We start from the raw sequence: 15,450 nt of genomic DNA, 5'->3' as shown, positions 1-15,450 counted from the left end.
ATTGGTTTTATTATATCTTTCATGAACAAAGCAAAGCCCTGATTAATGTATGGAAATGAGTGATAAGTTCCTTCCATTAACAGAAACATCGTTCGCTTGTTTCCCGTGTCGCGGTGTTTTGTTTAGCTGGTGTGTTAAATTATGTCTTGGCTCATGGTACTGCTGGCGCTTTTTCCGGGGGAGGCGGGTTGGGAGGGGGGTTGTCTAGGTATTACTTCCCCATTATTCTACAAATAAGTATTTGCTTGACCCATTTATTATGATAACAATGTAACCTAATATATCTCATTTTATATCTATCTTACAGTTCAATGCAAGATGATTGTTCGTCTGACGTCGCCAATCATCAGCAGGAATATATCGTCATTCACTCATTCCTGAAAACGATGGCAGTAATTTCAGTGAGAAAGAATCTAATGAAGATTTAGATTGTAAACTTTTAATATCTCCCAAGTATTAAAAACAGCGCCAGATAGAGCTCCAGTATAATACACATGCAACTAGTCTTGTATGATTGTGACGTCATCAAATGCCTATATTCTCAAGACAATGGAATGGTGACTTGGTGAAGGCTGTAACTTTTACATTCATTGTGAATGGATGTTGTAGAGATATGGTTGTACAATGATATTAATAACTCCATATACAATAAAGAAGTGAAATTTGAAAGATAACTTTTCAATTTACATTTTGTTTTAGAGGATTACTTTAAGCGGAATTTCAGTCTTTAAATGTTATTATCTAAAAAGGAGTGTTGTTAATGTTTCTTCAACATTTCTGGGTTGGTAAGATTAATGTCTGGAATACTCCTTTAATGCTAAATTGCTGATGACGTCAGCCCCTTAGTACAGGCCTAAATATTCATGTTAATAATGTGATTTATACATTTCAATAACTCAACAAAATCAAGTTTTGTAACTCCGTTCTTAAACCAGAACATAGATTTCAACTACATTTGTCGGTGTAGAATGTGTACTTCAATGTTAACATGTTATTTGAGGACATAAAGTCTTCTCATCCCATTGTTTTTTGTGTTGTATTTGATGAACTGACATAACTGTCTCCGTATTATATTATATAGTCCAGTTACCTTTACTGATGAACTCAGCTGTTTAAAGTAACATGTCTCAAAATTAAACAAAATGTTATAGTAAAAGCAGCCTAGACTGAAAGCCAGTGGTCTACAACATAACAAAATTAATGTTGTGTTCATTCATACTTAGTAAAGATTCCTAAATCCTATTGGTCCATTCAGGTCAGCTGACCGTGGTTAATCCTGTGAGCAACGCACGGTAAAATTACGGGGCATCACTTTAATAAATCTTTGGTTATATGTAACCAAAAATGTTTTGTTTTATGATTTTTCCCCACACAAATGGTAGTGTATGAATGAACGAGGTTAATCAACGGTCTAGCGTGCGTTACTCACAGGATTAATGCACTCCGGGTGTTAATGCTATCGCTGGATGCACTCGGGCTCCGCCCTCGTGCATCGCTTGCATTATCCCCCGATCGTTCATTAATCCTGTGAGTAACGCACGCTAGACCGTTGATTAACCCCTTATTAACACTAACATTTCATTAGTAACAATCAAGTTAATGATGCGTTGATCATGCGCAATTAGTTCAATCTCTCCAGGTATGATAACATAACGTTGATATAAGATTTATAAAATTCCTCCAGAAATTAATGAGATAGACAAGGTTCCCATTATTTTTAGGGCTTTTAATGGATATCATATTGTTATTTTTCAATAGCTTACTTTAAATTGTTGCTACATTTTTAAAACTGTATGTTGAAGTGTTGGTTATATTTTGACTCAAAAGAGACTGTAAAGTTGATTATCTTAAAGAGGAAAGAGGAAAATGTACATTAATTAGACTTATTAAAGAGAATCATATACTAAGCATACTGGTGAAATGTGTATCCAATTCCTACATTACGTTTTGGAGATATCGAAAGCTGAAATTGTAACAGTTTGTACCAAAAGTATACTTGAAGCAAACAGGTGTGATGTCTTAGTTGCACACTGACAGCAAAATGTTTAGTTTATTGCATACAAACGTTGATTCCTTATCGAAGGCAAAAAGAATATATGCGAGAGTGATGGCGTGTGCGTGTATGTTTCCGTCTGTGACAATTGCAACGGAGCTATGCATATTTGTCATACTTGTTATGTAGATGCATTAGAGTAAGAAGGTGTGCCCAATTTTTGTAGCGCTGACCTTATGAATATTAATAAGGTTATAGTGTCAAACGTAAAACGGTTTACGTTGCAATAACTCCGCAACCCGTAGTCGGATTGCAACCGAACTTTGTGAACAGTTGCTGGTTAATATCTGGGTAATAATTATTCCTTTATTTTGTTATTGTTCTTGGTATCTTTCATATTTCTGCATGTAAGTACAAATATTCAATGTTTACAACCAAACACACTTGTTCCCTTTGAGGCGTACCGGTCTCTCATTGTTATACAATTACAACATATTCATCCCATTAATCTTTTACTATATCATATCGTAGAATCTTATAATGAAATTATTGATATGTATTGATGTTGTAATGTCAATGGAAGCAATGAAAGAAACTAATCAGAGATATATTGTCAACAGTGTTATCTCTGTGTACATAGGCGGCGATCAGATGGGGGATATCTACTATCCCCCCCCCCCCCAATATTTGGTGGCATAGTTTTTTGTGTGGCTATAAATAGAAAATAATGCGTGAGATTATTTATCCATATCATATTAGGCGGTGGCTGAAACTTCATCCAAAGCATGCTACATGAGGAAAATGACACTTCGTGGTCGTTTCTGTGACCTGTGACCGTATAGCAAGTTGTAACTCATGGTTATTATCATAATATCTGTACATCTCTTGTGTATGAGTGTAAGTACGTACAATCATAATGATCCACGTCGATATGGGTTCACTGGGTTTCCATTTGGCCTGTTTCCTACAAGATTTATAACCGCCGGCGCGTAGCCAATGGGTGGGGCGAAGGTAGCGACCGCCCGCCCCGCCCCTCGAGCATAATTTTGTATTTATTTATGATATCACTAGTAATTTCAAAAGAGAAAATGCTTAGATGCAACTTACAAGGCCTAGGAAGTGCCATTTCCAGCGATCTGGGAGGCATTTACGGCCAAATTTTTCTTTTATACGCTTCGAGCCAAACCATGGTGGCGCTACGGTTAGATAGTTTGCCTGCAAGCTTCACCCCTCCCTTGGCATATTCCTCGCTACGCGCCTGTCTAACCGTGACACAATTTGTTACTCAATATCACCAAAAAATATCACACACTTTCACCGAAAGTATAGTTTTCACCTTTTTTCGAAATGTGTATCTATATATATATATATATATATATATATATATATATATATATATACATATATACATACATACATACATACATATATATATATATATATATATATACCAAATATCATAAAGCGTGAACAATTTTGGGGATGAAAGTTGCTACGCGCCTGCACCCAAGCAAATCCCCCCCCCCCAAAAAAAAAAATTGAAACAAATCGCCGCCCCTGTCTGTGTAACATGTATTCGATGTACTGACTTGTAATTTCAAGTTATACTCTTTTCCTGTCCTGCATTAAGGTCACACAGAAGGTTATGGCTATACAGTAACTCTTAAACAGGTGAGGCTGGTATAGTTGAGGTTGAGATAAAGAAATTCTTGTCCTTATAAAAGTGCTGATATCGCTATGTGTGCCTTAAATTTAAACTTATGTCTGTTAATGAGAGTTATCAATAAAGTAAATAAAGCTTGCAACCTGTCGTCACCCAGATAGTTTTTCTATTTAATTAATCCTTTGAAGAACTAAAGATGAACTAGAAAGATCCAAACCTAATTTACTGTTAGTTTGAATTAATCGTTACAATTTTAACGAACAATTTAACTACGGTATTCCTGAAGCAAATAACAGATTTACTCAAAATCAACCTAAATATTTGTTATAAATATACAAATAAAATTCTAATTAGCCTAAAACGTAAGAGTCCAACGTTACAGACTAGCATTCAATCTAAAATACACTTATACTGCACTGGTCATAACAATATCAGCAGTGATCGCTGCACAGTTCTTATTCATCTGTGAGCAAAGCGTACGAGCGCTCTCTAAAAACAATAAAGTTTGCATCACCCTTCTGATAATAATAAAGTTATCGTAAGATGAAGACTGTGCATTACGGTCAGGATAGTCAGAGTGAGGTTGTAGGAATATTTAGATCATCCATGTTTATCTGAGATAAGAAGGTCCGCCCTGACGTTCGTAAGTTGTTGATGTTCATAATAATGAATATTCTAATAACATAATGATATTGATATTAAACATTAAAAATACACAGGTGGAACCATAGTAACGTACAGCTTACTACCGTGGAGGCTAATTCCACTCCTTAGAGGTTGGGAGCGGGGAAATTTTGAGAGATTATGACGAATTGATTTCGTTAACGTTGTGAATACAACTATACATTTACAGGCTGAATTTAGTTACAGCTTAACCCTTTGTTTGAACGATATATATACTGGGAGTTAAAGGCCAAGCTTGTTTTTATGTACATAATTTAAACATGATGACCAACGAAATATTGCTCGTAATGGACGTATGGCATATATGGATACAAACGATTATTCCGGTTAATTAGTCCACAATCTAGCATTTTGAACGACAAGCCTGCATAGTCGGTCGAAAAACCTTGATTAACAATGATAAACTCCGAATATTAACCAGACAATCGGTCTAATTTTTAACCGATAATCCAATTTTATTGCCTATAAGCTTTCATTTTCAGTTGTAAAACCTGGAGTACCGGTTCAAAACTAGACCGGCATTGAGCAATGATCCAATTTTTCCGACAGAATCAAACTGGAATACATCATTAGTGGGTATTTTGCATTACCATACATGTGATTCGGGAATAATTTCGACATGCGAGTAAACATCCGGTAAGATTAGCATAACAATACCAGTAAAATCCCATTCTGAATGAGATGAAAACCGCAGGTGGCTTTAGCTTTGTGAAAAATCCAGGGACAGATGTTCTTTTAGTCATACAGTATTGTATTAAGAAAGCTTGAATAGGCTCGTTGCTCGTGCATACAATCCAACGTAAGCAATTGAATGTACAGGGACTGTGTTTGTTAGTGTAACCAAGCACTTAGTGAAATAATATTTATTTCAAAGGGGACTGGGGTTAGAAGAGGATCAGTCGTTCAGTAGTTTGGTTTTCGTGCCCAGGTTCTTTCCTGGGCGACTTTTTCATAAAAAGTATTTACTTCAAAGGCATAAATTAAAGACACTGCAATCTTCTCATCGTGCTCTACGTCCATGGAAATGTTTGTGCCAATTATTCTCGTTGGATCAATATCCCAGGATTTTACCTTGTGAATATTTCGCAATGATTTCGTAATCCAAAATGATGTACCATGAATTCAGGACCAATATAGTTTCAGAGACCTGCATCTTTTTGTGGGCTGAGAAAATGATTTCTTATGGAGGAGGATTTAATTTTTCGAGAGGATCACTGGATACACTTTAAACTATAGCATATAACGATAGATCTTATCAGATGGTGAAGTTCGTACGTAATTTATGTTACCTTCCTGACTTCTCGAAAGTTTTCTAGATCAACAGATATTGGATGTCAAAGTGTTGTCCCGTTGACCCCTCGTCAACTCATGTGAGTACACATTCCAATGAATATATTTGTTAATAGTAATCAACTGGAATAAACGGTACTAGGTTAAACACGTACAACAATTTTCTTCTCAAAGTCAAAGACATATCGTCACATCAACAACCAGAACACAACCCAGAATTAAAAAAAAAAAACTTGATCTAGGCCAGCTTGAATTTTCTTAAATAAAGAAGCAACTTATAATGACATTTGTTATAAGTAAGTTGAATAAATTAAATACCAGAAAACGTATCCCTTGATGTAAACAATGACATGGCAGTAGCTGTTAATTTAAAAAAAAATGGATATGGGATAAATTTCAATCGCCTTTCCTGATATATCGATCGGAGAGGAAATAAACATACCGCTGATACCGGTCATAAAGTAAAATAGCGGCTTAACCATTAACAGCCTAAATTGTTCTGTGGTTAAAATAATGTTTTGAACATCCTCCGATGGTCGAGTACCACCCCAGTCTACCCCTCCCATTAAAAAGTGCATTGTGTAAGACAATAGTCCTTCACTTTCAGCGGAGTTATTGTCAATCATTTGTGCTGAAACACAGGAACCAAAAAAGTACACATTCAACTGCGGTATGGTAATTAGTCATACCCCGGGTATACACATTCTCGACAAGCTGTATAAAAGTTGTGAACGGCTTCAGATCGGTTTATATGCAGGTTTGATACCCATGCAAAATACGTATATAATCTACATAAGACTGGGCCATCATACTACGATGGCCCGTTAGAGCCATAGTGTCAAATTGTCAAGTAAAATTTTTAAAAAAAATTAAAAACAGTCAATTGGAGAGATAAAATTGACAAATGAAATTTTTGTGACAAATGAAAAAAAAATTGTGAAATGAAAATATAAATTGTGCAATGAAAAAAATTCAAACAAAGAAATAATCTGTCATAACACTAGATGTTCTGTAGTAACAGATTATTTTATCTGTGGTAACAGAGTATTTAAACTGCAATAATGCTGACCAAAATCACGGAGGGGCGTTAACTGTCACAACACAGTGCGAGTGCAACATATACAGTACCGCATATAGTGCATGACATAGACCTACCGAACAGTCATTAGAAGTTAAGTGTGCATAGCTAGTATAGTTCTAGAAATACAATTCTACGTCATTATGAGGGGGGGGGGGGATTTTTATTAACATATAAGGTTCACATAATTTTGTACTGCATTTTTGTCGGTTTTGGCATTCCATACTGTTTGTTTGAGGTGTGAAACCGACTTTTGTCAAGAAAAAAAATTACTTGTCATTTTTTTTCTCACGTGAATTATTTTTTCTTTGGCATGTTTTTCCTCATTATTTCTTGGTTTTTTACTTGACAATATTGTTTTCACTATGGCCCTAATAGGCCTCCATCGTATTATACAGTCAGCTTTCTAGGAGAGAAAATCTGATGAACATAAAAGTCATGATATTTGTGGGAAACCTTGAGCATGATTCTACCCTGCTCATGTTTTTGTTTTATGAAAAAAGGTGGGTAGAGGTTGGGTGGGGCAAGTTTATGGGAGAGGAAGGGATAGGGTGACCTACCGTGTCGATACTTTATGGAGAATTAATATTAATTTGACGTTCCTAACTATATAGGAAGTTTCTGTTCGCTGTTAGTATATATTGCATATACTCTGTACAAAATAGCTAATATATACGGTGTTGCAGATGGATGCATTTACACACACATGCATGCACAATGCATTGCAGTTCTTTTCTCTCTTCGCCTATCTCTCCTCCTTCGAGGAATTAAGATTTATTTTGGTTAACATTGTTAGTATATGGGAACCTGCTTGATTCGACAACTTACAGGAATGTGTTATGACATGATATTATAGCATAGATTGTCTTGTAAATAGCTTTTTCCGCCAAAAGGCGCTTCAGTGAGCCAGGGGCGAAAGCCCAGACCGATAAATAATAGGATAGCTAGGATCATGACATGATAGAATCATTCTTTTTTTTATAGTCGTTACACCGCAAGGTAGATCTCAATCAATAGATATCAATCAATATTTCAATAGATATCAATCAAAAGTATATATTAACCAATGTTACAATGTAAAAGACCCGGAGATGATTACGTGCAAACCACTTCAAATGCTTTATGACTGATGAAAGCATTGCGTTGCATACCATATAACGAATAATTATCAAGGCCGTTTCAACTGCATGTACATATTGACGTTCATTAAGTTGTTAGCAGATTACTAGTTTAGCAAAAAGTTGTAATAAGCAAAAGATTTCACAGATGTTTTCTGTTATTCTTATCATCCGTCTTATTCTTATCATCTGTCTGTGTATATACTTATGTCTTCTTGTATGTCAGTACGTCAAAAAGTTGTCAGTTGATATGTGTCTATGTCTGGTTATGCCTTTCATTTTAACAATTGTTGCATCATTTTGTCCCTATATCTGTTTTTCTCTATACATGTGTGCGTCGGTCTAACGAAATCCTCTTTAACATAAAAGTACATCTTTCATGTGCTGACTATACAATGAATAGAATGGAATTAAAACTGTCACGTGATTCGTGTGTACGTCGATAACTACTAAATATTACACACTGTAGTACTACTAAACTGTGTGTTGAACTCCTCAGTTGCTTCTCTTTCTCTTAAAGTGTAGCAGTGTCCATAACACGACCATGAGAGTTCCATTTAGGATACTGATTACCCCAAATAAGAGAAATGCTCCGTTTAAGTGTCCGGTGTGATCAAGAATGTAACCTGTAAGAAGAAAGTGGATTTGTAATCAATGGAATTGTTTACAACTGCCACTTTGTCAATCTAATTATCAGAAAGAGATATTTTGAATTTGGCAAACAATGTAATGTAATGTAAATAAAATCTAATATAGCGCACTACGCGCGATGCATCTGTGCGCATTACAAACAATCTAGAAAATACAATGCCATAAAACAATAAATAGAAAAACAGTAAATACATATACCATCTACAGAAATATACAGGAATATGAGATCGAAAAACTATTAACAGCACTGGTGAAGCACAAGATCCGAGCAATGTCATCACATTAAACTTGTATATAGTATGCCTATATCGTGACCACCAGCGAGCCGTTGTAATCATAAGTTTCTAGTATAGTTAGTTAATCATAAGTACACTGATGGAGATGTATACTAGCATTTGGTACTTGTATTCTAAAATGCTCGGAAACTGGTACTTGGTACTCAGAACCTCAAGTATACTCGTATGTACTTGGTACTTGGATAAAACTATACCTGACTACAACACTATACCTACACTATCAATTAAGTTAGATCGTGCAAACTTTTACGGCCAACTCGCTGGTAAAAGGACTTCGGGCCGGTGTATGGGCTTTGCCTCGACCCCCCCCCCTTCCCAAAATTGGTTACCGTATATAAACCGGAAGAGTTCTTTGCTACTTACCGGGTGTGATCCCTGCCACTAAAGCTAGTATTCCATTACCAAAGTCCAGTAATCCGAAAGCGTCCTTGTAGTTGTCCGGTTCCACGATGTAAGTCAATAGTCCCGCGATCATCCCGGACTGCGCTGATAGGAAACACGCGTTAATGGCACTTGTAATAAACTGTAGGGCCAAAGAACCTTGGAAGGACGAGAACACTTCTTTGATGATAAAAACGACTCCATTAATGAAATAATAAAAAGTGATTACAAGTATAGGTGAAATTTGACATTTAAAGCTGACAGAGGCAATTACTCTGCCAAACATCCCAGCAAGTCCTCCTATGCTTGCCGTCTGCGCTGCCTCTGAGGAAGTAAACCCTATCTCGATTGTGTGTGGAATCAGAAACAATGTCCATCCATCGGCCGGTAATTTTCGAGTGTTTGAAACAATAAAAAATAATACAAATACGGGACTTATTAATAGCAGATAATATTTTTTGATACCAGTTTTAAGTCTCTGCATCCACCTGGTATCATCATTCTGGTTATTTTCATCTCCGTTGTCAAAGTTATGTAACAATTCAATAGTTTCGTGTTCATCATCTGACTCATAAAGTTTATCATTATTCGCTGACACTATAAATCGTGGCTTTCGCAGAAGTAGTCCACATGGTATCAGGTGCAAACAGAGCGCGCCGAAGAGGATGAATGTGCCGTCATCTCCATAGGCAACGTGACATAATTCCATAAAAGGAGGAACCGCAATCATTCCCGCAAAACTACCCATCATCGACAGAGGCATTACGGACGGAAAGTCCTCTCGGAAATGGTCCTTCATACAAACAGCCACCGGCAGTAAAAGACAGGCGAAACCAATTCCTGCATATAATATAGAAAAGGAAACTGTACGCTGCACAATTGAGGTGCATATATTTGACTATCTTTGTCAATAGAAAACGTTGTAAAAGAGGAAAGTCCACGATTATTAAAGTGTGGGCAATGGTTAATATACATTGTTTGTAGCGTGGTAGAGTCGGGTCCGTTAAAAGACCCCAGAAGTGTCCCTTTTCATAAAGTTCATAAACTTTTCATAAAATTCCGCTCACTTAGAAAGTGCTTTTTCGTTAAAAACTTATAATAAGGAAAATTTTAATTAAAAAGTGCCGTTTTTTTAAACACTGATACTTATTGTGCAGGATGCAAAGAGTGTCCATTTTTGTCAGGAGTTTTGAGTAAATTAAGGGCTTTACTCTCTCAAATGTCCCAATGCATTTCGAGGTTTGAACAACCCCCCCCCCTTCAACCAAAATAACCCCCCCCCCCCTCCACTGCCTAAGTCTGCCCTTTAATTACACTGAAAACACGACACTTCCGTTGATACAATTTCTTTCAGGACTGTGTCGGGTGTAAATTGTGACCCCCCATCCCCGCACCCCCCGGCCCTCTTCCTCATATCATTACAATCATACCTGATATTAAAGAGAAGACAATAAGCAGAACAGTTGTTGGCAAATAAGCCAATGAGGATGTAGCCAAGACCAACCAGAAATCCTCCAAAAGTACCAAGAACTCGATAACTAAAGAAGTTTAGCAGTATGCTGGATATCGGGCCTGAAGATTTAAACAGTTCATAAGTTTGAATTTATCCGGTGTAGTCATATAAGAGTAACTATACGGATTTTAATAAAGCCAAATTACAGAAAGATCGGAAATAATAATAACTCCCCCCCCCCCCCTTACACCTGAAAATGCTTCTTTTTTCTAGAATATAGGTCTTTATGATTCACCAAATACATTGCTTTTAATAATTGTGTAACATTTAAGCTCTCCATGGTTAAATAATAAAAAACATCATAATGTATAACCATTTGCCAAGTGATACTATCCCTTTCCCTGGGCCGCTTTTACACAACCACCGGGAACAACAACAATAAATTGATAGTATTCTTTCTTGCTCACCACATAGACGTCCGAGTGCATACGGTAAGAGAAGAATGAAGCCTGCTAACGTTCCAGATGTTTCTCCAGAGATAGAATTGAACAAAATTCCACCTGTCTTTACAGAACCAGTCAAGAAAAACAAAAACCTACTAGTAAAAACCAGCCACCGCGACAAATCGGCCAGTCTGTTATCTGCACATAGAAATGTATATATGGAGTATATATGGAAATGTATGGATACATATATGGATATATAAAAATATAGATTTATATATATTTATATGAAAATATAGAAAATAAGACATACGTACCAGTCAATGCACGTGCCATTTCTCGGCTGCCAATATTGTAATCATTAAAACCAGATAAGGAATGTAGGATTAATGAGACCGGTGTAGGCTTTTCTTTACAAAGCCTACTGTTCCGAGATTTGGAAAGGATTTTGAAAACAATACATGTGTACTCTCCGAAGACAAACTGAATATTAACAAGAAAAGTTGGTTGCCAGTGATAGAATAGTTTAAACAGCTCTACTTTGTTATATATGTGTTTGTGTGAAGAATAAACTCTTAAGTTGTTCATGTGTGAAGGTCGCAACACCTACGGGGAAGAGTACCATTATCAGCATTATATCAAGCATGGTGTACTGCAATATATTTGTAGGCCTATAGCTCCCACAGTCTCACGTATTTAATCATGCCAAACGCGGAATTCGTTTATTAAGGGGTATACTAGCTATGGCCAGAGTATCGAACTGTGAGCAATTCAGTCCCTGAACCAGGATTTGCGAAGCGATACGGTTATCATTTACTTCAACTTATTTGCGGGTTTCACAACTTAAATACAGCCAACTGGAATCGTAGCCGAATTGCTAGGCCTATATATATAAACCAGCACATGCACTCTGCTTTAACGTGAATGTCTGAGTACGCATCGTAACGGACATAATCAGGCGCGTAGCCAAGGGGGGCGAAGGCGCCCCCCCCCCTTGAACATATTTTTTTTTAATGTTTTTATGATATCGCTAGTAATTTCAAAAGAGAAAATGCTAAGATGCAACTCACACCGGCCTGGGAAGTGCCATTCTGGCGATCTGGGAGGCATTTTCAGCCAAAATTTTCTTGTACCCTTCGCGCCAATGTTTGGTGGCGCTATACGCTTAGATAGTTTGCAATGCCGTATCTACGGCTCTGATAGTTTGCCTACATTTTCGCCCCTCCCTTGGCAAATTCCTTGCTACGCGCCAGGACATAATATTGCTGGATGTCGGCCCAACATACTACATTAATCAATAAAAAGCAAGATACCCTTGTAGTTCCTCAAGATTCGTCGGAAAAGTAACGTCATGACCATAGAAACCTTCACTCCGACGTTACCAAAATTCATTCGTTGCAACGAAGATATACCCGTCCTATATGTGCGGATGTCTATTCAATAGTTTCCTCATGATTTACCCCAATGTAGATAAACATGTAATTCAGCATGATATGTCGATTTAAATAGGTATATGTCAATTTGAGTTGCTAGAAACTGGTATAACTCCACGGTAATTGACTTCTACCGATTTAATTCGACATATCATCGATTTAAACTGGAAGAAGTCGATTTAAATTGACATATACCAATTTCATTTACATATCATCGATTTAAATTGGTATATGCCAATTTAAATCGGTATATGTCGATTTAAACTAGTAAAAGTCGAATTAAATTGGTATATGTCGATTTAAATCGGTATATGTCGATTTGAAGTGGTATATGTCGATTTAAAGTGGTACATGTCGATTTAAATCGACGTATACCGATTTAATTCGACATATCATCGATTTATTTTACTTATGATCGATTTAAATTGGTATATGTCGATTTAAATCGATGATATGTCGAATTAAACTGATATATGTCGATTTGAATCGGTAGAAGTCAACTTAATTAAGCTGCTGGAAACTGAGTGGAAGGAAACTGGTATATATCGATTTAAATCGGTATAAGTCGATCTCCCATGATTTGAGACTGATGGCCCGCCATAGGCAATATGTATTGTATTAAGCAGTGCCTTAACTCTAGGCTTCAGGCTAAATTTAGCTAATTGCTTTTGCAAAACTAAGTAAGTAGCTGCATCAGAAGGCCTGAATGTTACTACGATTATAATCGACTTAACGGAGCTGACGAGTATTCAGGATCAAAAGAGCACTCACAAAATACCATGCTAAAAAAAAAACATTTTTTAACATTTTTTCCGACACTGAGAAGGGGGAGCAGTCGCTCCCCTGCCCCGCCCCCTCCCCCTGGCTACGTCCCTGGTATATATGTATACATTTATAAAGATTATATCAAGATAAACCAGAGTACGTAGTCTATGTGTTTACCCTGGTAACTGAAATCCAGGTCAAGTGCATAGTTTTAGCAATAAGGAAAAAATGTACCCAACTCTTCATATTCTTTCAGTTTGTGAGAAATTAAGGCGCCCCGTATTGAAGACGATCAGAAGTAAAGGTCATGCAGAGGTCAAATGAAGCGATACGCGACTTTTGTCTATGAATACGAAGGCAAATCTTGAGAACTTTGTGAAACCGTCACAGTACGTTCAGTACTATTAATTATCAAAGATGGAACGAGTCAGGTTAATTTTTGCCTGTTTGTTAAAGCGAGTCTATATGACACACATTTGTTTAGAAAAGTAGTCCATATCTGCAATGTCATGCAGCGAGAACACACCACTCTATATTTTGGTTTCTCTAAGTATTTCGTGCACATCCATATTTGAAGTTACTGTTTAATTTTGATGAAACCACTTGATTATATGCATGGAAGTAGGGATGCACCGGATATCCGGTCCGGCCGGACTATCCGGCCGGATAGTGAGAAATTATCCGGTTCCGGTTCCGGCCGGATATTTTTCAAAATCCGGCCGGATCTTTTTCAAAATCTGGCCTGAATAATTCCTTAAAAAGGTGTTGGTATTAACTTAAATCAATGTTAACTATTTCCAAAAATTAATAAAAACATTTAAAGTAAGGAAAAATTAGGTTTAACATGTTTAATTTAATTTTCTCAATGGTCTGACCACTGTTTCTAAAGATCAACCAAAATAATACAACTACTGTAATAATATGAAACTATACAACAAATAAAGTTTGCAGTGAAATCATTTCTTGCAGCCTTCATCAGTTTAATATTGTGCAGTTAAAATAGACCATTCATATACTTATCAGTCAAAATACTGTTCCATTGAATCTTTACTTTCCCATTATTGTTGGCATTCATGTTTTCATAGAGAAACACTTGCATGAAATGAAATGTCCAAAATCCAAACATGTGCATTAGGACCTTAAGAAGTCAAAACAATGGATCTTTTTTTTGTGGACTACTACAGTCCATTTCCTGTCTAGAAAGCTGTCAATTGTTACTCATTGTTTGTGGTCATGGCAATATGCAAATTGTAATCTTGGCACTTTTATAAATAGATGAAGCAATGGACTAGAAGAGTTTCCACCAAATGGGGTGCCAGTCACAGAAAAAAACAGTATCTAATTTTCTCACAGAAAGAGATAGCTCTTGTCACCATGAAAGTTCCTAAAAGTTAATGAAAAACCTAAATCATTAAGTGTTCTAATGAAAATTCAATTCTATTTTAAAGGATAGATAAAAGATAGATAAGAAGTTTCTTCCACTTCTGGAAAGATGCAATGCTTTTTTTTTTTTACAGATAATATTGCAGTGTAAAAATTTGTTACCATATAATGAATAATAAAAGACAATTCTAAATCCTGATTAGCAGTGTTACTACAACAATTAAATAATCTTTTTATTCAGTATAAAGTATGAGATTTGTGAAATGTAGCTTCACATTTTAAAACAAACTTCATAGGTAGTATGCATTATTTTTCCAGCAAACAAATTTACATACTGTATCAAGCTTGTCAACAATTATATTGTTGTTATTTTATTAAAGAATGTAGATTGTTACACCACTTCAAGTCATATTTAATCTCATAAATTGGGTCTTAATTTCACCTTCTTTATAATATGCGTATACCTGAACTAAGATTTGCTCCTTGTTTCATACTTCTACTTCTTATTAATGATTTTCTTTTGTGTAATGAAAAAATCCGGTTCCGGCCGGATAAAATCCGGCCGGATTTCATGTACTATCCGGCAAAATCCGGTTCCGGCCGGATCCAAAAATTTGGATCCGGTGCATCCCTACATGGAAGTATTTCCTGTCAGATAATATTTCCACGATTTTACCTCGGGTGTCAATCCATACAGTTGAAACGTTGATTGGGACGATCCAGGGTATCAATATGACAGATCACCTGATAACTGTGTTTGCGTAGACAGGTCACGGAATGTACGTACCTGCAGTATGGCGGGCCATACGTGTTTCCTTC

The 15,450-nt window shown here is 36.4% G+C and overlaps 2 protein-coding genes across 3 annotated transcripts in view; one reads left to right on the top strand and one right to left on the bottom strand.

Annotated features, from left to right (window-relative positions):
* LOC139963941 (uncharacterized) overlaps nt 1-2,599 on the top strand; it is a 75,409-nt gene extending 72,810 nt beyond the window's left edge. For both annotated transcript variants that reach the window (XM_071965181.1, XM_071965180.1), the window contains one exon: nt 308-2,599. The gene's annotated coding sequence lies outside the window, so the exon portion shown is untranslated. The remainder of the gene's footprint in view (nt 1-307) is intronic.
* Nucleotides 2,600-6,541: 3,942 nt separating this feature from the next.
* LOC139963972 (monocarboxylate transporter 12-like) lies at nt 6,542-11,191 on the bottom strand. Its single transcript, XM_071965241.1, has 3 exons — nt 11,075-11,191; nt 9,137-9,994; nt 6,542-8,452 (listed from the first exon to the last, which is right to left on the bottom strand). Exons 2-3 carry the CDS (start codon nt 9,951-9,953, stop codon nt 8,322-8,324), a joined length of 948 nt encoding a protein of 315 aa, XP_071821342.1. The 5' UTR covers nt 9,954-9,994; nt 11,075-11,191; the 3' UTR covers nt 6,542-8,321.
* Nucleotides 11,192-15,450: the final 4,259 nt, after the last annotated feature.

This window comes from Apostichopus japonicus, chromosome 22 (genome assembly GCF_037975245.1).
Source record: "Apostichopus japonicus isolate 1M-3 chromosome 22, ASM3797524v1, whole genome shotgun sequence".
Lineage (NCBI taxonomy): Eukaryota > Metazoa > Echinodermata > Holothuroidea > Aspidochirotida > Stichopodidae > Apostichopus > Apostichopus japonicus.
The sequence above is the reverse complement of the archived record's forward strand: the minus strand, read 5'-3'. Positions and strand labels throughout refer to the sequence as shown.

Bases quoted from the DNA above. Each gene is read 5' to 3' on its own strand.
- LOC139963972 (XM_071965241.1), bottom strand. From the start codon at position 9,953: ATGAAGGACCATTTCCGAGAGGACTTTCCGTCCGTAATGCCTCTGTCG. The intron at 8,453-9,136 runs GTAAGTAGCAAA...TTCTTCTTACAG, and splicing joins AGTGGCAGGGATCACACCCG to GTTACATTCTTGATCACACC.